General features: G+C 33.6%; 1 protein-coding gene, 1 long non-coding RNA gene and 1 pseudogene across 2 annotated transcripts; 2 read left to right on the forward strand and 1 right to left on the reverse strand.

Moving 5' to 3' along the window:
• Window positions 1-5,313: 5,313 nt before the first annotated feature.
• On the forward strand, window positions 5,314-9,354 carry LOC108468029 (hydroxymethylglutaryl-CoA synthase-like). Its single transcript, XM_017768880.2, has 12 exons — window positions 5,314-5,558; window positions 6,207-6,313; window positions 6,425-6,557; window positions 6,676-6,819; window positions 7,182-7,340; window positions 7,536-7,609; window positions 7,707-7,782; window positions 7,890-7,945; window positions 8,033-8,120; window positions 8,429-8,569; window positions 8,658-8,807; window positions 8,928-9,354. Exons 1-12 carry the CDS (start codon window positions 5,496-5,498, stop codon window positions 9,132-9,134), a joined length of 1,398 nt encoding a protein of 465 aa, XP_017624369.1. The 5' UTR covers window positions 5,314-5,495; the 3' UTR covers window positions 9,135-9,354.
• A 5,484-nt stretch (window positions 9,355-14,838) lies between these two features.
• On the reverse strand, window positions 14,839-16,318 carry LOC128296519 (uncharacterized). Its single transcript, XR_008287134.1, has 2 exons — window positions 15,717-16,318; window positions 14,839-15,140 (listed from the first exon to the last, which is right to left on the reverse strand). It is a non-coding gene; the product is annotated as an uncharacterized LOC128296519 (long non-coding RNA).
• A 773-nt stretch (window positions 16,319-17,091) lies between these two features.
• On the forward strand, window positions 17,092-18,846 carry LOC108469163 (transcription factor TCP19-like; annotated as a pseudogene).
• Window positions 18,847-22,346: the final 3,500 nt, after the last annotated feature.

Raw genomic sequence — 22,346 nt, forward strand, 5'->3', positions numbered from 1 at the left:
AGTGTCCTCTTTATTCTCAACCTCATCAACATCTTCAGGGTTAGATGTCCCTTCGCTGGTGGACGTCGTAGAGAGTATAGCAACCATTCTTGTATAGTTGTTAAAACAAACAAAACCACATGTTGATTTCTAACTATTGGAACTTGATGTCATTCCTCTGTAAGTGTTCCCATTGTTGAATATTGGCTGACGGAAGTTCAAATCAAAATCACTAAGTGTCGTGCAGGGTTCCAATATTCTGTATTACCACCAAACCCAGACTATTCAGTGTTTTACCTATCGCAGTTGAAATCTAGGGCCGAAACAGATGAGTGTCTTCCCAATGATGATTCTGGAATATCATAATGAGAACGTTTTAACAAATCAGTGAACCCACCACACAACTATTTCGTTGGACTCTCGGCTTGTTCTTTCGTTCTAGACTCTCGAACTAGAACATATGTCGACCTCCGAGGGTCTTCATCTGTCCTTGCAAACTCTACATATAACTCAAGATATGGTGATCCACTATTAATGTGCATCTGCACCATCGCCTCCAATTCATTTGTACCTCTTATATCGAAAGTGTCATATCTGATGGGGTCTGCAAAAGTACAAAATCGATATTTAAGTGACATCTGGTTGGATCTGACGATTTTTCGCCTAATTTTTGAACATATTTTTAGCAATTATATGTTCTAATTAAAATTCAGTCGTGTTGTGTTTTCTAATAAAAAAAAGGACCCTAGTCTTAGTGTCATGCACTTTACCGTCTTAATAAACAATAACATTAACTCGTCTACTCATTTTCAACGAAATAACTTGTTCCACATGTTCAAAACAAAATCATTATGTAGAAAAATAGTTTTGTAATAAAATATGAACAAAAAAATCGATCATTAGTTTATGCAAATTACATGATAGCTCCAAATTATGTCTTATGTGCCAACTTCTCTTCTTCTGATCTTTTTACAATTTTCTTTGTTCGTAAATGCCTTATGCCACTCAATGCTGAAATAGATTACTTTTATAAACCCGAGGGTTAGTGGCAAATGATTTAGAAAATTTTTCGGGCCTAGTGGGGAGTTGAAATTGTTAAAGGGAAAACGCTCCACGTAGGACATGTTTTCAATGCACTCTAAAAAAGAGAATTGAAAATGCATCTAATTGGACATGTTTTTAGCTAACATGGTATGAAAACGTGTCCAGCTAGACACACTTTCAATACTTTTTTCTAACAGTGTACAGAAAATATGTCCTATGTGGTATGTTTTCCCTTTAGCAATTTCAACTCCAAACTTTTCCCCACTCAACAAATCTCAATGTTCGAAAATAATGCACTGAACCTATCTGAATTTTCAAAAAAAAAAATGTAACACCCTTCACCTTTATTCACTATTAAGATAGGGTTATGAGGTATTACCGATCAATACATGTCATTTATCATACATAACTTATACATTTATGCATTCATATTCAAATACCATTCATCACAATCACATTGTCCCTTATAAGGGCATATGAGGCTTTAAACATGCTTTAGAAGTGGTTCGCCGCTAAACCAATAACATATAAAAATTCTAGAAACTTAGAAAATTTTCAAACATATAAGGGTCACACTCTCGTGTGAACAGGCCGTGTGCCTTACACGGCTCTAGACATGTCCGTGTCTCAGGCCATGTGAAAATAGGGCATACATACTGATTTGGGTCACACAGCCGACCACACGCCCGTGTGTCTAGCCCGTGTGCCCTTCGAAGTGGCCACACACGCCCGTGTGTCAGACCGTGTACTAGGCCATGCCAAACCTGTAGGGTATACTGACTTATGCAACACGGCAAAGTCACACGCTCATGTGCTAAGCCGTGTGTAATGCATTGTAAATAACGATCAAAACTCAATTGCATTAAAAAATTTCGAAAAAAGTAAAAACTAAGATTTAATCAAACTAAGTAGTTTGAGTTTCGATTTTGAATCGAATTAAATTTTGCAATTCAAATAATTCAAATATTATTAACTTTACATCTCAAAAAATTATAAAAAAAAATTAAAAACCCTATGTAGCGACGTAAAAATTTTACTCTCGGTTGGTCGCTAATTGTGGCGATTTATTAAACATTTGAAAACCAACTTTCGATTTTATTAACAAAGGGAGCCGCCACCGATCCTTTTTATAGGTGTGATCAGACACCTAATAAATTTATTTTTAAAACAAAAAGAAGTCCAAGTTTAGGTCTACGTGACAGTCCAGAGAAAAATTATGGTTCGGGAGTCGGTTATGCGCGAGGAAGGTATTAGCACCCTCGCGACGCCCAAAATTGATATCTTATAAACAAGTGTTGTCTTAATTTTCGAAATTGCAAGTCCAAAGTAACATTGAATCGTGATCCGATCAAAACACGAGAAATTTCAAGTTTCGTTTTCTTTTGAGAAGGATATACCGTTTTAACACGAGTCGATTGATATTCACCTAACGTAGCGATGAAATCGATGGCATAGTATTTAAATCGGTACGTTGCCTTGCTTATTGAAATAAATAAAAATAGGAATAAATATTTTAAAATAATGAACAACGGGGTAATATATAAAAATGGGCGGGAAACGAAAGATAATAGTTGGAAATACATCAAGGCACATAATACATACAACAATAATATTAAAAACAATGACAATGCACGCGATATTAAATGTAACAATAGTATGAAATACGAGAACACAATGAGAATACGATGAATATACATATAAATATAATTAAGAGTATATATGTAATATATATATATATATATATATATATATATGTATATATAAATAGTAATAGTGTTAGAAATATACAATATATAGTGTTTGAAGTATATACATAAGATAGTAAAAGGTATATGTAACTTGTATTATTAAAATATGTACATAGGGTAATATATACAAAATTTAACTAATAATATTGAAAATACATGTTCATAATATATATAAAACATATATATTATATAATATTAAAACATTTTACATAATATATACACATATAATTACAATGTTAAAAACATATTAATATTAATAATAATACTAATATTACATAAAGATATACTTATATATATATTAAAGATATGTGCATATATGATATAATACATGAATAATACGATATTTAATATATACGTAATATTTATAATAAAAATAATAATATACATAATATATAAAATATATACGATATAACAAAACATATACTACGGTTAATGATTATAATAGTAATGATATTAAAATACAAAAAGAACAATGTAACATAATAAAATACTATATATATAAATCTATGTACTTAAATAGAAATATACACTATTATAATAATAATAATAATAATAATAATAATAATAAATATAATAACAATATTGAAACACAAAACAAATACAATAAAGATATTGAAGTAAAGTAATAAAATAAGCCTATACGTAAATATATATATATATATATACATATATACATAAAACATATATAAACATTGGTAATAATAATAATAATAATAATGTTGAAATATAAAGGCAAGTATAGCATTAAAATATTAAAATAGAATAAATAAAAACCTAATACAAACATATATATATATATATATATATATATATACATATATAACAAAAGTACATACTAATATACATTTGATGTTTTTTGTTTTTTCTAGTTTTAAAAAATTATTTTTATGTTTGTATTAATGAAAAAATAAAGAAATATATGTATATATATGCGAAAATCGGAAAAAAATAGAAGAAAAATAAAAAAAGTAACCTTTTTTCCGTTTGCTTTTGTTTTCCTTCGAATACTCACTATTGCTTCTGTATTTTTAGATTGTTTAGGTCTCAATCTATGCTGCTTGTGAATATTGATGGTCACTGTTTTTTTATTTTTGATTGCCGAAAATAAGAAAAGAAAAAGGGAACCCTTTTACATTTGATTTCATGGCTTTTATAGCCTTACAATTTTATTTTCTATTACTTTCTGTCCTTTCTCCTTACTGTGTGCAGGGATGGTGGCCGACATGGTGGCATAGAGGGCTGGGGCGCCAGGGTATGGTGCTGCAGAGGCGTACGTGGCAAAGTATGGGGCTAGGGTTTCTTATTTTTATTTTTTTGTTTTTTTTTATGTTGGGTTATTTTAGTTTAATCGGGTATTGGGCTGGTGATATTTGGGTTTGACGGGCTTTGGGTATTTGGATTTTAGTGTAAATGGGTTATGTTGGGTTTGTGGGTCTAGGGATTGGGCTATAAATGAGTAGTTAGGTTTAATTGTAATGTATTTGGGCCTGAGTAGTTTATAAACGGCTATAGAGGGGAGGAAAGCCAAGGAAGACTTAGCGCAACCGCTTAGCGGAAGGAATATTCTGAAACCACTAGCTGCAATTAAAAATTGACCTATAACACCCTAAAATTTAAAAATATAAAAATTACAAAACCCTAACCTTACTTTAAAAACACTAAACTCTAACCATAAAAAAAAAGGAAAACGCTTCTAATTGGAAGCGTTTTCAACTTATGTGGCAAAAAGTGCTTCTAACTGGAAGCGTTTTCCGACAAATATGCTGAAAATGCTTCTAGCTAGATGCGCTTTTCTGTAAATCAATTGAAAACGCTTCCAACTGGAAACGTTTCGTAGAATCAACTTATTCTCGTAATTTTTCAAAAAAATGACCTAATCTTGTATTTTTTTAATACCCACATTTTTGAGAAATTCAACATTAAAATCGTGTTTATAATTTATAATTATGTCTAAAATACTATTTATTTTATGTTTATATATATGTTATTTTTAATGTATATCATATAAAAATATTCAGCGGCTCCTCTTTGAAGGAATAACTGATAACCTACCGGTCAACCAACTAATCCAGTTTGGATTTTGTTTTCCTTTGTGTACTAGAATTTGGTTTATTCTCGGAAAAAAAGTGAACCAATAAAATTGGTGCAAGATATTAAAACAGTATTACTGTCAGAGTAAATATTAATTATTTCAAATTTTAATGATAAATTTTTATTGAGATTGGGTCTTGAATTTGATATCAAACTTTTTTTAATAAAAAATAAATAACAAATATATTTTTAGTTTCATTAATAATTGAAATATATTCGAGTAAGATGATAAAATCTATGTGTAATTTGCATAAGATGATAGATAAAAAATTATTTTTTTAATCTCATATTTTCTAAAAAATACAAAAGAAGAATTGAAAAGCTTAAAAAGGAAAAGGATACCAAAATCCAGCCTGACATGATGGCAAATCGTAAATAAGTGAAAAAAAGAGGGTAAATACTAAATAGCCATCGAAAGGAGCACGAATCAATGAAGTTTGCATTTGCCTATAAATAATGAAAACCAAAGCACTCACACATGCCATCCTCACCATCGATTCTCTGCCGATACTTGCTGGATCAATATCAACTCATCAGAAAGAGAAAAAGAACAGATTTTTTTCAATCAATAAAGAAGAAGACTTCCTTTTTGTATTGTTGACATAGCGGTTCTCTGTTTACTTTGGAGTGAGAATGGCAAAGAATGTGGGAGTTCTAGCTATGGAAATCTACTTCCCTCCTACCTGTGTTCAACAGGTGGCATAATCTCTTCTATTTCTTTCTCTTTTTATTTTTCTTTAATTTTAAATTCTGTGTTTTTGGTTTTCCTTTTTGTTCTTTGGTTGTTGAGACAAATGAGAAAAAGGGTGAAGGATGGATTCTTAGATTATGTAATGGAGAGTAAATAGAGCTTCTGAATAAGGATTATATATATATATTTTGCTTAAGCTGAAGGAAATTTGACTGATAGAGAGGAATTCTAATTGCTTGCAAATTTTCTTTCTTTTTAAAAAAAAATTATATATGAAAAAGTTGATTTCATAGTTTTCTCATATGTGATATTTCTGGGTGTGATTATGTTTACGAGTTAATGGGGTCATACATATATATATACATATACATATATCTGAGTTTTTGTGAAATCTAAATACAGTTAAAATGTATATTGTTTGCTACCTCATTGTTTGTTTTGAATATTTTACTAGCTTTGGTTTTACCTGGACCACAATTAGTGTTAATTGGGATTTTTTTGGACCTCACTCAAATCTACTTTTATGATCATCTGGTATCAAATACTTGTCTTGGTTGGTATCTTTGTGGTACCTCTTCTAATGATTAGTAGAATGATGGCCTTTTTATTTGAAAATTAGTTTTGGAAATAATAACCATTGGACTACAAAACAGGAAGCATTGGAGACTCATGATGGTGCAAGCAAAGGAAAATACACCATTGGACTTGGACAAGATTGCATGGCCTTTTGTACCGAGGTCGAAGATGTTATCTCAATGGGGTTTTGATTCCTAACTTTTATATCCACTTCTCATATTCTATTAGCATCGCTCATATATTTTATGACTCAAATGAACACTTATTTTGTAAAACTTGGTATTTTGATTTGCAGTTTGACTGCTGTTACTTCACTCCTTGAAAAGTATACGATTGACCCTAAGCAAATTGGCCGTTTCGAAGTTGGGAGTGAGACTGTTATAGACAAGAGCAAGTCCATTAAGACTTTCCTAATGCAAATCTTTGAGGTACTCTGTCCAAGCATCATAATCCGCTTCTCCAGGATAGTTTCATCTTTTTTCCTCCTAGATTGGTAAAAGAAAATCTATCTGACTAATGCGCTCTTTTCTCATGTTAAACAAACAGAAATGTGGTAACACTGACATTGAAGGGGTGGACTCAACGAATGCTTGTTATGGAGGGACTGCAGCTCTATTCAACTGCGTCAATTGGGTGGAAAGTAGTTCATGGGATGGACGATATGGTCTTGTTGTTTGTACTGACAGTGCGGTATGCTCATTTCCTAAACTGTTACTTTATAAATAATGTTAAGTGGCTGCAAAATTTCCTTCTCTTTTTCCCACTCGAGTCTCGAATAAAATAATAACTTTTTTTTTTGAAATACTACTCAACATGGTTTTGGTTTTGGACCACAGGGGCTGTAATTTCATACATTGTTCATATGATTGTTGCACACTTTAGGGGCCAAATGTACATTATTTTGCTCTTGAGCTTGTACTTTTATATTAGTAAGATATTTTTATTTTTAGTCATTTCTGTACATTTAACTATAAATAAACAATGGAGACATATTCATTGGTTATATAAGCTCTACCTTTATTTGGTTTCTTACCGAGGGTTCTGTTTTTCAGGTCTATGCAGAAGGACCTGCTCGGCCAACTGGAGGAGCAGCTGCAATTGCTATGCTAATAGGGCCTGATGCTCCTATTGTTTTTGAAAGCAAATTTAGGGGCAGTCATATGTCTCATGCCTATGACTTTTACAAACCCAACCTTGCTAGTGAATATCCTGTAAGCAACCAATTTGCCTCTTAAAAGTTTTGCTGCTTTTATGGAATATATTGTTTATGCCACTTTAGTCAATAGGATTTAGTATGATAGCATTAGAAAACCTTTAACTCTCATATCAATCACCTAAAGTTCATTTTTTGTTCACTATAAGTTCCTATTTGGGTAATGGTTCTATCTATTGACATGCATCCGTAGGTTGTTGATGGGAAACTTTCTCAAACGTGCTATCTCATGGCTCTTGATACTTGCTATAAGTATTTCTGCTACAAGTAAGTCGCTGCAGAAGTAATTGGAGCATTTTTTTCCTTTACAAATATGAAATTTAGACTATTTAAGCTCTGCTTATTCATCTATCATTGGCTGCAGGTATGAGAAACTAGAGGGCAAACAATTTTCCATTTCTGATGCTGACTACATTGTTTTCCATTCTCCATATAACAAGGTAGCTAATTTTAGCTGTCATGGATAAATCAATGAACTTTCTTTCAAATAATCTGATGAATTTTGGACTTTCTCTAAGTTCTTTTTTTCCTATTTGAATGGTTGCAGCTTGTGCAGAAAAGCTTTGCTCGTTTGTTGTTCAATGACTTCATAAGGAATGCCAGGTTTTTCACTTTCCTTGATACCCTTAGAGATTTTATTGATTGACTCATCACATTCTGATCATTTTCCTGGTTTACATGATATTGCAGTTCTGTTGATGACATTGCTAAAGGAAAATTGAGTCTATTTTCAAATTTGACTGGTGATGAAACCTACCAGAGCAGGGATCTTGAGAAGGTCTATTTTGAACTCAATAGTTTCTGACTAATGTTTGGAACAAAAAACAAGCTATATTAAGCCATCTGGTCTATTTCCTTTGGTATACTTGAACTATCAGTGTATTTTGTGAGGACAACTGGTTTAATATATCCTTATTAGTTTGGTTCATCAAGATTAGGCACAACTGAAAACAGTTCAAAGATTTGATAGTGCAGACTTTCATGATAGATAGATGGTTGAAATTCTTTGTTTTCATGGTAGATAGATGGTTGAAATTCTTTGTTTCATACTTCTTACTTATGCCGCTTATAACCATGCATTTGCAGGTATCCCAACAAGTTTCAAAGTCCCTTTATGATGCAAAGGTGCAACCAACCACCTTGATACCAAAGCAAGTTGGCAATATGTATACCGCATCTCTTTATGCTGCATTCGCATCCCTTATTCACAACAAACATAGTGAATTGGTAGTTGTTTATCTTTTTCCAAATATGACAAGTCTTCTGTATCTGCTCATTTTCCCTTTAAAATCTGACATATTTAATAATGTTGCAGGCTGGAAAGCGGGTAATATTGTTCTCGTATGGAAGTGGTCTGACTTCTACAATGTTTTCATTGCGACTCCATGAAGGTCAACATCCCTTTTGCCTATCAAACCTTGCAACGGTAATGAATGTTGCTGGGAAATTGAAGTGGAGGCATGAGGTAAATTACAAGTTTGTCAGATATCATGTACTTTTCTGGATATCTACAAAGATAGAGACATACAACAGTAGAATACTAAATGGTATTGAAAAAGATAGTAATAGAGGTTTTCTCATGCAGTTCCCTCCTGAGAAGTTTGTTCAGACAATGAAGCTAATGGAGCATAGATATGGAGCCAAGGATTTTGTGACGAGCAAGGACTGCGGCCTTTTGTCTCCAGGAACATACTACCTCACCGAAGTTGATTCTATGTACCGGAGATTCTATTCAAAGAAGGATGGGGACTATACTGTCTGTGAGACTGGATCCCTTGCTAACGGACATTGAAGAACCGAGAGGAAGGCGGCTGTGGCTTGTGCTAAGATGCGTTATCTCCATGTGTATGTTAAAGAAAAAAAAAGTTCATTTAGCAGTAAATCCGTTTTCTCAGCTTATTCTCGTTTTTCCCACCCTAGCTTCTAATAAGTTATGTAAGCCAGTTGTGTTAAAACAGAGTAGTAGGCAAGTTCTTGAAGATTTAATAAGATTTTATTTACATTCATACAAATGGTGCTGCATGCCCAAGGTGCCATCCAGCTTCTAGATTTGGGTTGAAGGTTGATGCCGCATTAAGCACACAATTAAAGGCACGGCCATGGCCTTGCTCCGGCTCATGTCTCATGGCCCATGGGGGTTTGTCATTTTTCAAGAAAATTTCAGTATTTGGACGGCCTAAACGTATTTAGATAGTAGTTTATTTACTTGTCCCAAACCTAAACATAATTTGATGGTCACATTATCAAAAGTATAGTCAGAGGCAGCGGGACCAAATTCGATTTTAGTTGAAGAGCAGGATAACCCATACCCTCCAATCTTATTCTTTATTCCCTTTTATTTCCTCTTTTGGTTTACCAAATCCTGTGTAAAATCAAATGCGAATCTTTACTTACAAGAAAAAAAAAAAAACTCCAACTGCTCCATTATAATGCAAGTGGATGTCACATTAACTGAGCTTCTCTGAGTCTATATAATCAACATGTTTGATGTATGCAGTCGGTAACAATTTGATTACACAATTTATATATATTCAAAGACAAAAACATTTAAAATAAAGACCATTCCTTCAAACAAATGAATTAGGCTTTCCTATCTCCTTAGATGATATCTCACAAATATATACTTCATTTTTAGTTCTTTTTCACTGATACTTAAGTTGCAGTACGATGGCCTCTTAAATTCTGGTGGGAAAAAAAAATGTAATCTAAGAGGAAGGATATTTTCACATTTCAGGTAGCTTTATTCAATTAGATTATGGGATGAATAAATTTATAAAAATTAAAATAATTTTGGTTGAAATTGTAAAGTCATATTATTTGGGGTTCAAATTTCAAAATGTATATGTGTTTTTCAAAATTTTAAATAAAAGATAAAAATACTCTCAAAATAATATTATTGTTTTGTAAATAATAATAAGTTTTGATAATTTCACAACTGAGTTGGGATTTGATTGATAAATGACACAAATTCAATTAAATTCTTAAATAATAACATAGATATATTTTTTAAATTTTATATAAAAGATAAAATAACCTCAAAATAATACTATTGTTTTTCTAGATTTTATGTACTTTTTAAAATTTAATGTTTTTTTTTGTAAACTTTTACAAGTATAAATAAAGTAAAAATACAAATTCAAGTAACTACAAAGCAAAAAAAGCCTGTCTTTTGACACGAAGGTTTCGTTTGTCTTTTGACACGGGTTTCTGATTTTTCTTAAGGTTTTTTCGGTTTTCTCATATTGGTTATGGAAGAAGCATTGGCTAATTTGAATTTGCTTAATGAGGAAGAGGAGGCTTTCTAGGAGGACGCAGGGATTGTTGACCATGTTTATTCCCTTTGTCTGGTGGGTCGCTATTTAATTGATAGCGTCGTTCATTTCCTTCACTTCGAAATACTTTGGCGGATCTCTAGCACCCTATCAAAGGTATTTGTATTTCAGATTTGGGGGGCAAACGGTTCCTCTTTCAGTTCTTCCACGAGGTGGATATCCAAAGGGTGCTTCTGGGTATACCTTGGTTTTTTAATAACCATTTACTCTTGCTTCATAGGATTCAATCGGGAGAGAATCCTTTGTTAGTCCCCTTAAATCTGGCTGATTTTTGGGTTCAGATTCATGATCTTCCTCCGGGTTTAATGACGGTTAGTATGGCTGAGCAGTTTGGGAATTTTTTAGGTCAGTTTCTGGACTATGATACGTCATTTTCGTTAAGGGGATTTCACACCTACATGCATATTAAGGCTCGTTTGGAAGTGTCAAAGCCTTTAAAACAAAAAAAGAAAAAGAAAATTCTTATTGGAACTGATAGAGTTATCTATGCCAGATTTCAGTACGAAAAGCTCAGCCTGTTTTGCTTTATTTGTGGCAAACTGGGGCATGGTGAAAGTTTTTGCCTGTTTCGCACCAGTATTGAACCTTCTAAAATTGTTTTTAGATGGGATATTACCTTAAGGGCGGTGGCACGACGGCGATCAGTCTCGGCTAACAAGTGGTTGCGGGACGCAGATGGTTCAGATTGGAATGAGTTGAATAAGGAAAGAAATTTTCGGGGAAATAATTCTGATGATGATAAGGCATTTGAGCATAATTGGGGGAGGGAATCGTCTGAAGACTATCCAAATCCTAATTTGGTTCCCCTTGGATACGGTTCTAGAATGCTAATTCTAAGGGTTGCTATGGGTCGAATCTGCTGACTGCGGATACTGGTCAGGCCATTTATGGGACCGAGGCTATGAAACTCCCAACAGATGATGAAAGTGATCCGCTAATTTCAGTGGAAGGCAAGAAACGCCAAAGGATTGCAAACATTTCCATGCATTTACAGGGTAATGACTTTGTTGATATATTGGCTAGCTCTGCAGGTCAGAGCAACAGACCACAATGAAGATCCTTATCTGAAATGTCCGTGGTTTGGGGAGATCACGGACGTTAATAGGCTCCGGAATAAATTACGGGCCATTAATCCCCGAATTTTATTTTTAATGAAAACAAAATTATCTGCTAAAAAGATGGAATCGGTTAGATTGAAGTGTGGTTTTATTAACGGTATTGATATTGGTGCTATTGGGTCAAAAGAATGATTATCTCTGGGTTGGACAGGTAGTTCGTTGGTTTCTCTTCGGAGTTACTCACAGTTCTATGTGGATGTTGACATCCACGATTATAAAAATGGTGACACATGGAGATTCACGGGTTTTTATGGAAATCCGGATGAGCGATTTCGATGGAAGTCATGAGAGCTTCTTCACCAACTGGGTACTGACCAAACTACACCCTGGCTAGTGATGGGTGACTTCAATGAGATTACAAGTTCATTTGAGAAAAAAGGGGGTCGTCTACGGTCTGAGCGACAAATGGGCAATTTTAAAAATATCTTAGAGTAATGTAGTTTTATTGATTTAGGGTTTGTTGGTCGATGGTTCACTTGGGAAAGAGGACGTTTTCGGTCTACTAACATCCCATAGAGGCTTGATCGGGGTACTGCGAGCCTGAGTTGGATGTCTTTTTTTCCAAACTACTCTCTTACGCACCTAGGTCACTCATTCTCGGACTATTGTCCAATCTTTATGAATACGATTGACAATCTGAAATGTGGTACTTTTATGAGGGTCAAGCCTTTTCGATTTGAAGCAAAATGGTGCCTTGACCAATCTTTTGAAGATATTGTTAGACATGCCTGGGCAGATTCTTTGTCTAGTGTCTCTGATAAGCTAGCTGCAGCGGGGAAACGTTTTTATTTATAGAGCCGTTCAAAAATTCATAATCAAAAGTATCATAAAATGGCTTTGGAGAAACGACTGATTGATCTCTATGCTCAGGAACCTTTTGATACGGTTTTGTCAGAAATTATGGAGGTGCAGTTAGGATTGAATTTGGAAGTCGACGAAGAAGAGATTTTTTGGGCCCAACGTGCGTGGGTGAATTGGCTTCAAAATGGGGACAAAAATACTAGCTTCTTTCACAAAATGGGCGCCTCTCGATATTATCGCAATAGGATTGTGGGGTTAGAAGATGAAAATGGTCGGTGGGTTTCACAAATGGAGGACTTGTTGCATGTCGCTTTAAAGTATTTTGGTAATATTTTCACTGCTTCAGCAGCTGGAGGTGATGATAGACTGCTCGGTTTGGTTAAGCAAAGAATTTCTGCAAGCATGAATGATGAGTTGCTCTAGCCGTTTACAGAGGATGAAATTTGGCATATGGTAAAGACTATGGCACCTCTAAAGTCTCCAGGTAAAGATGGTTTTCCAGCTATGTTTTTTCAAAAGTACTGGCATATCGTGGGAGCTAATATTTCTCAGTACTATTTGTATGTTTTGTCGGGAGAGTTTGATATGGGTAAAATCAATAAAACGCATATAGTTTTAATCCCTAAAGTCGAAAAACCAAAGAACTTGTCTCAGTTTCGACCTATAAGTTTATGTAATGTGATTTATAAAATCATCTCGAAAGTTTTGGTGAATAGGATGAGTGCTATGCTGGAGGTATGTATTGATGAAGCCCAATGGGCTTTTATCCCAGGGAGATACATATCGAACAATACCTTAATTGCTTATGAGGTTTTACACTCTCTTAAAATGAAAAAGAAGTGCAAAAGAGGTTATTTTGCGCTAAAACTCGATATGAGTAAGGCATACGATCGAGTTGAATGGGATTTCCTATATGAGTAAGGTATACGATCGAGTTGAATGGGATTTCCTAGCGGGAATGATGCTGAAATTGGGTTTCCATTCTGATTGGGTTGTCCTCATTATGCAATGTGTTTCTTCGGTTTCATATACGATAGGTATCAACGACAGCATTAGTGATTGTTTCTCCCCTTCAAAGGGATTGAGACAAGGCAACCCGCTTAGTCATTACCTCTTTTTAATCTACGCTGAAGGGCGCTCTTTATTGCTGAACGAGGTTAAAATGAAAAGAACCATACTAGGTGCACCAATTGGAAGGGATAACCTCACGATTAATCATTTGTTGTTTGTCGATGATTACATCCTCTTTGGTGATGCCTCGGTGGATGGGGCACATGTAGTTCCTAATATTATAAACGAATATGAACTAATCTTAGGGCAACAGGTTAATTTCAACAAATCGTTTATCTATTATGAGGCGGATGTGAGTCAAAATGTGAGGGATGCGATTACCAACATTCTAAAAGTTCGGGTGGATACAAATTTGGAGAAATATTTGGGTCTTCCAATGATGGTTGAGAGAAATAAGAGATGGGCTTTTTCCAATTTTGTGGATAGATTCAGACAGAGGATTGAAAACTGGAGCTTTTAGTATCTTTCGATGGGAGGTAAGGAGGTGTTTATTAAAGTGGTTTTCCAAGCAATCCCAGTGTATGTTATGCAATGTTTTGCATTACCGAAAACCTTATGTCAAAAGTTAGAGTTGATTTTGAATAAGTTTTGGTGGTCTAATAACAAATCGGCCAAGGAAATTTATTGGAGTGTTTGGAGCGATCTTTGTGCACCCAAAACTAAAGGCGAGATGGGTTTTCGGGATCTCTTTTTGTTCAACAAAGCACTGTTAGCTAAGCAAGTATGGCGGTTGTTATCGCAGCCCGATTGTCTTTTTGCTAGAGTATTTAAAGCTCGTTATTATCTTTTTTTTGATATTTTGTCAGCTAGAATTTGTTCTTACCCCTCATTTACCTGGAGAAGTTTGTACAGTGCTTGAGAGTTGATTTCAGAAGGTGTGATTTGGCGTATCGGTAGTGGTGTGGCTGTAAACATATGGAATGACCCTTGGCTGCCTGGACCTGGTAATAGTAGAATTTTAGTTCAGGACATCAATATTAATTGGACTATTGTTAATCAATTATTTGATGCCAACTTGGGTACCTAGAATAAGGAAGTCCTTGGTCAGATTGTTGATCAAGTGCAGGCTACTCGCATTCTAAACATTCTCCTTGCAAACTTTGGAGATCAGGATACGTTAGTGTAGCGTCACGAGGCTACGGGAGACTATTCGGTGAAGAGTGGGTATCGGGTCTTACTTACAACAACAAGGCAACATTCTGAATGTAATCAAGACCTTACAGCCAATTACAAAAAGTTCTACAAATTGCTTTGGGACTTACAGATTCCTTCTAAACTAAAGTTTCATTTTTTGCGTCTTATCAAATACTATGTGCCTCACTATGGTAATTTAAACAAATGCAGATTACACGTTGATGATGTTTACCTTCTATGTCAGGAGGTGTCAGAGGATTCTGGTCACTTACTGTGGTTCTGCAGTGTTTTGCGACAACTGTGGCAGTCTTTGAATCTTTTTTTTTATTGCAACACCAATACCTTGGATGGAAAAACCCAGTTAGTAAACATGTTTTTATCAGTAGATGAAAATACTAGAAAGTTGTTCGTTATTTCTTTATGGTCCTGCTGGTTTAAACGTAATCAAGTGGTTCATGAAGGCCTAAAGTTTTCTCCGCTAGATCTCGAGGTTTTTGTACAAGGTTATGTTAATGAGTTGAACTTGTGTTTTAGTTCGGGGTCAAGTCAACGCCTAGTGCGTCTGTGTTGTGGCCACCCCCAAAAGCTGGGTTTGTTAAGCTTAACTTTGATGCAACTTTTCAAATCGATTCTTTTACCTCTACTGTGGTTGTTCTTGCTCGTAATGAACTCAGTTTAATTATGGGTGCATGTACTTAACCCTATGAAGGAATTGCTGATGCGTTTATTGCGAAAGCCAGGACCTGTGAACGCGCGATCCTTTTTGCGATTGAGATGGGTTTTCAGATGGTTATTTTGGAAAGAGACTCACTTACGATCATTAAGAAATTAACACTATATAAGGAAGACAGATCTATTCTAAGGCCAATCTCTCAGAATATTCGAAGGCTTGAGAGGTAACTGGATAAGGTGTTTTACCAATTTATTCCGAGAGGTGCGAATTGGGCGGTTCATACTTTGGTATTAGAAGGGCGACAGCGGGTTTCACCTTGCTTCTGGGTTGAAGAGGTGCCAACTTCTATTGAAATTCTGGTAGCGGAGGATTGGTTGGTCTAGAACCGCCGGTGTTTATGAGCATTGAAGTTTTTGGAGAAGGTTCTTAGAATCTCCATTTTGGTTTCTTCAAAGCTGGTTTTTCTTTTCTCTCGATTTTCACTGGGTCTTGGGGAGAAGAGGAACGATTTAGCTGGTGTTCATTTTGGTGTTTTAGGGTTGGATCTGTTTGATTTTCTTCTTCTAGTTTTTGGGTTTTCTATGTGCTTTAGCTTCTTTGTTTTGTGTGTCTTTAACTTTTCTTTTTTTCTTTTCAGTTACTTTTGGTGTGTTTAGTGTTGTCTGTTTTTAACCATTTTATTTAATGAATGCCAGCTGTTTTTTAGAGCAAAAAAAAAAAAAAGTAACTACAAAGCACAACAAATAAAGAACTGAACAAAAATCTATTAATGGCAAACCCAAACATTTTGGATTCTAGACCCTCACACACCTCAAATGCACATAATGACACTCGAATTTAGAATTTAGGTGCCGAATCACCAAGATGTTAGCTTTAACTAATAGTATCAAGACCTCGATAGCTACTTTTAAATCCAAACACACTACCATAATAATTAGGTTAATATGTTGTAGGTTCTTATACTCTTCGTACATTTGAAATTTAATTCTCTACTTTTATTTCAAAGAATTTAATTCTTTTACTTTTGAATTTTAAAAAGTAAGTCCAGTGTTAATATTGTTAAAATTTTTCTATTAAATTTAGTTTCATTAAAGCATCATTTTTTATTAAATGAATACTAAATGAGTATTTATTTATTTCAAAATATTGCAACAATTAAAAATAATTTATATTCATTATGACATCATCTTTTTTTGTTACATGCTTATCAAGTTAGTATTTGTTTATTTTAAAATGTCACATCAATAATTTATTAACATAATTTAACATAATAACAATATTTTAGAATTAGACTAGTGATTTAACCAACCAAATCATCAATTTGTTGGTTTGATAACTCTAATGAGTTCGATTTAAAAATTATTAAAAATTCAAAAAAATTTGATTCAGTAAATTTTAATCAATACAAAATCATTCTCCACATTGATACTTTAACTAGCTCGAATTCATAATTAATCTTTATCATCATAATTTTTTAATCTTACCACCCCACCCCATTAAAACCAAGTCTATTAAAGTTTTATGAATCCATTAAAATCCAAAACAAAAACTAATTAGTGCATGATTTTGGAGTTTGAGTTCTATTAATTCTTGGTTAATCCTAATAAGCTTTCTTATAGTGGCGGTAAGGATGGGGAATTTTTATCTTGAGTGGGTAGTCCTTGAACCACCTTACATAGGCAGCTTTGGCCAATTAAATCAATTTTTTAACCCACAAACACAAATATCTGACACCACTCCCAATTCTATTGGTTGAGAGTAGAGACCACCTATCCCTATCCCTATCCCTGTGCTTGGAACCAGCTGATCATCACAGTGGTCATGAATTGGGGGTCCAACACCTGTCACTTTATTGCAATCACCACCGTTGGTTTCTGTACCCCTGAAACTGAAACCCAGAAAGAGGAGAACAGTGTATAGATTGTCTTTGTTGTGTTATACGTTATTTTATTTTATTCTATTCATTTCATTTTCCCTTTATAAATAATAATGCTCTGAGTTGGATCTGACCTCTTCTCAATTTCCATGTATAAACAAAAAAGCAACAAATATTTTCCCTTTGATTTCCTGCCTAGAAGGTAACACTCACACAGTTTCAGGAAATGGATCTTGACGACGACGGAGGCACCTCTGATCTTAGCACCAGTGCTGGAGAACCTAACGCTGCCACCGAGAAAATTTGTGAAAACTCAGCGTTTCAGATTATGCTATTTAAAGAACAGCCAATAGACTCCCACCCTCTGCCGCTTATCGGGGTGGTCCCTGTTTCCATGCGGCCTCTACCCACTGTTAAACGCTCCTCCACCAAGGACCGTCATACAAAAGTCGAGGGCCGCGGTCGAAGAATTCGAATACCCGCCACTTTCGCCGCCAGGATCTTCCAGCTGACTCGTGAACTCGGCCATAAATCTGATGGAGAAACCATTAGATGGCTCCTTGAACATGCTGAACAAGCTATCAGAAATTACCGGTACCGGCACCGTTCCTGCCATCGCTGTCTCAGTCGGTGGTACCCTCAAGATTCCCACAACGTCGGGCTCAAACGCTTCCAATAACAAAAACAATAATAACCAAATAGACGACGACGGTGGTGCTAAAAAAAAAGGAAGCGTCCGACGAAAAGCGAATTTTGCGATAGAAATGATGGGAATCCATTTGCAATTTCAAATCAACAACACTTAGTGACGCAAGCTTCAGGGCTGGCTCCAGTTACTCCGCAAGGACTGGTGCCAGTGTGGGTGGTTGGAAATACTGGAATGATGATACCAGCAAATGAGTTTTGGATGATCCCACAGCCCACCGCAACGGGCGCTGCTAATGGGCGACTAAGTAACCAACAGCCATCATCGCCTCAAATATGGGCTTTATCACCATCGGTTTTTAACGTGGCTGCAAGACCCATATCTTCAATCGTTTCGACATCAAATCAATCTGTGTGCAATGGTTTGTCAACTTCAGCAGTGAATAGAAGCAGTACAGCAGTGGCTAAGAAGTCAACCATGGCGCCTAGCGGTAGCAGTGGTGGGGGTAAGGCTCAGATGCGTAGGGATTTTTTATTGGAGATTTATGCTAAAAAAGAGTTGCAGTTGATGGGGCGATCAGACAGTCATCAGGCTGCAGATGCAAGTTGCTTCTAAGCAAATAAAATTTAGAGAGTTGAGTGTTCAGATTCTGAAATGGTATAATCCAATCAAATATTAATAACAACAATGGAAAATCGCTTTAGGGTTACCTATGTATTGTCTGTAATCGGTGTTCCTCAAAGTGAACAGTGTTCTTTTCCCCAGAAAATTTTCATAAATATCATTTCCTTAAGCTACTCCAATTTGATCTTTGCACTATCCGAACACCAAAAAAAAAAAAAAAAAAAAACAACTTATGACTTTTACGAATATGATAACAATATCAAATTTAATTTTCAAATGATTTTCTCCACCATATCCACGCTCTTCAAAATTAATTAATAATTACGTAGCATTATTCTTTTAAAGTGTTTTAGGTTTAAAATATTTTTGAGTTAGAGTTAATTTTACCTTTTGCTTTTACAAAATATTTTTTTCTAAAAGTATTTTTGGAAAATTTGAAAAGTATCTTGTTTAGTAATAATCTTATCCCAAAAGTATTTTTGGGTTAAAAATATTTTTTCTGCGTTTATAAATTTTTTTTTGTTAAAAAGCATTTTTGTAAAATTCAAGAGTGTTATGAATATCTTATTAAGTGAATGCTTATCATGATTAAGATAATGTTTTAATATACTTTAAATTCTAATAGTTATTAGAATTAGATGTCTACAAATAGAGACTCTGATGAAGTATTGTAAATCATCCATTTGGTCAATAAAGTACATTTTTTTATTGCTTTCGTATTTTCTTTGTTCTTTATTCTCTCTGTCTCTTTTTATTTTATAACACATTATCAGCACGATGATTTTCTATTTTTTTCAAAATCTTTCGAAGTTATCCCACAAATCAAATTCCTTTTCATCTTAAACTTTCTCCTGTACAACTTCATATTTAGGATGTTGAAAGATTCAATCTCAGAATGGATTGTGGTTCTTATTCTTGATCTTTAATTTATAATTGTACAAGCATGGGTAAAGAATAGATTTGTCAAGGTGGTGATGATGATGTTAAAGATCTTCAGGTATATTTTACTATATTTTATTTATTATATTATATTTACTATAATTGAAGACTAATCATGACAATATAAATGATAGATTCTAATTTAAAATCCACGCATATTTGCGATGGTGATTATAAAATAAAGAATCTATTGAGACATTTATAAGTTCATCCTAGTAAATCTCAAGATAACTTTTCAATGGGTAAAGATAACTTATGTTATGAATGTGATATGAAATATTATTGGCCACATATGTGGCGTATGCCCAAATATTTTGTTTCTGTTAATATCTTTGAAAAATGATATGAAAATGTAGTAACTAATTTTATCATTATAGATAGAAAATATTTATCTTATTTGGTATTGAAACAAACAAATATTATTCCAATATTTGATAGCATAAAATTAGTTGAAAGCTCTAGAAGAGCTAATATATCATTATCTAAAAAGCACAAATTTTATGATGGTTAATACATTACTTTTAAAATTTATTTGTAATGGATCTTATATTGAGATTGTGAATGAGGAAAATATTAAATTTCATATGAATAAAAAGGGATTGGGTTATTAATTTATATTTATTTTTAATCTTTTGTGATATTCTTTTGTCATCATTCATATTGAAGGGTTGAAAACAAAATATTTGATTGTGAAAGATATACTTATGAGCAGTAGAATATGATAATTCTATCTAAAGCTTATTATGGTTGGATGCACCTAAAGTTGCAAGTTTTTTTAAAAACTGTGAGTATAACTCTACAGTATTCAGAATAAGTTCTCAATTAAAATTACATGATAAAATATTACTGATGAGAACTTGCAAGAGAGAAAACTTACGTATGAAAAGTCGTTGGTTATGTACTTGTTGTACATCTAGAAAATAAGATCCACTCTCAAAGTTTTCTATTAATAGATTTTTGGGTATTTAAAGATTTTGCCATATTCCCTGAAGCAAATACTGCATATAATTATTTGGAAATTATATTTATTAACCTGGTGGCATTATAGACTTCACATTGATTTAGACATTTCCAGTAGTAAATGTCACAATAGTACTTATATGCGGATACAAATTAAAATGAATGATAATAAAATTATCAATTTGTTACAATTTAGTGCAATTGAAACACATGTTAAAGTAAACCAGAAGTTCACTAATACAAATGTGTTTACTACTTGGCATGACCAGTTAGACCATCCTGGTATATGATGCAAAAATTAATTGAGAATTCATATGGACATCCATTAAAGAATCAGAAGATTCTTTAATTTAAAGAATTCTCATCTGTTGCTTGTTCTCAATAAAAATTGGTTATTAGAAACTCACTAGCTAAAGTTGATATTTAATGTCTTGCATTTTTGAAATGAAATGGGCTCATTCATCCACTATGTCGATGGTTTTGATATTATATGATTTTGGTACATGCATCTACAAAATAATCACATGCATTATCAACTCGCAACTTGTCGTTTGTGATATTGCTTGTTTAAATGATTAATTTCAGATTATGCAACTAAAACAATTCATCTTGCTAATGTTGGTGAGTTTACATCCCAAGTTTTCAATGATTATTGCATGTCAATTGGGATAAAAGTTGAACATCCTAAGCTTATGTTCACACACAAAATGATTTAGCTGAATTGTTTATCAAATGTCTCCAACTAATAGCTAAATCATTACTTATGAGAAAAAAAACTTTCTATTTCAGCATGAGATTGTATTGATTTACATGTTGTACGCATGAAGTCAATAAATTATAAATACTCCTGTAATAGCCTATTTTCAGTGAAATCAGAACAGTGGTTTCGGGACCACAAATCTGAGGTCTGAAGAAAATTATTTTAATATTATTTTATGGTTTATAGTATGATAGAAATATCATTTGAAAATTTCATTAAGAAGTTTTACTGTTCACGCACCTAGCTTGATAAAAAAAAGACCAAATTGCATAAAATGCAAAAGTTGAATTCTAGTAGCTAAAGGTACCAAATAGTTATGGAATTGAAAATTGGAGGTCCTTATATGGAAAATGGACTATTTAGAGGAGTTAGTAGATAAGGATGATTATTCATTATTGAAAATTTAAGAAAAGTAAAGGGTTAAATTGGAAAGATGATAAAATAAAAGATGATAAATGAATAAATTAATAAAATATCATCATTTTTCATCATCTTTCTTAAAATAAAACATGGAAACCCTAGCCATGATAGTTGAGCTCAAGCAAACTTATTTGACTTAATTAGGTATGTATTCTTGTCTCGTTTTTAATGATTTTTTATGTTTTCGAGATCATAATTGCTTAATCTAACTATCTTGGGGATTAATTCGTAAAACTATCAAAGTAATAGGGTTTTTCCATGGATGAATATAGTTGAATTATGAAGTTTTATGGTAGAAAATGAAAGGTTGTTGAAAGATAAACAACTTTTGTAAAGAGAATTTTGATTTTAGGGACTAAATAGAAAAGATGGACAACTCATGAAAAAATTTTGAATTTTATGAAATACATGGGCTGCTAGTAAGATACATGAAAATTTTCTAGGCTTGGAATAAGGATTAAATTGCATGAATTTCATTTTTCGAGCCTAGGGATAAAATCGTAATTAATTAAAAGTATAGAGACAAAATAGTAATTTTTTCAAAGATGTGTGTTGGACTGAATTTGTAATAGCCTGAATTTTCAGTGGTGTCGGAATAGTGATTCGAGATCACTAAATCCGACAAATGAGTAGAAAATATTAATAATTTA

This window comes from Gossypium arboreum, chromosome 8 (genome assembly GCF_025698485.1).
Source record: "Gossypium arboreum isolate Shixiya-1 chromosome 8, ASM2569848v2, whole genome shotgun sequence".
In the NCBI taxonomy this organism is placed as follows: domain Eukaryota; kingdom Viridiplantae; phylum Streptophyta; class Magnoliopsida; order Malvales; family Malvaceae; genus Gossypium; species Gossypium arboreum.

Coding starts and splice junctions, on each gene's coding strand:
- LOC108468029 (XM_017768880.2), top strand. CDS start 5,496: ATGGCAAAGAATGTGGGAGTTCTAGCTATGGAAATCTACTTCCCTCCT. Junction 5,559..6,206: donor CTCCTACCTGTGTTCAACAG/GTGGCATAATCT, acceptor ACTACAAAACAG/GAAGCATTGGAGACTCATGA. Junction 6,820..7,181: donor TTGTTTGTACTGACAGTGCG/GTATGCTCATTT, acceptor TCTGTTTTTCAG/GTCTATGCAGAAGGACCTGC.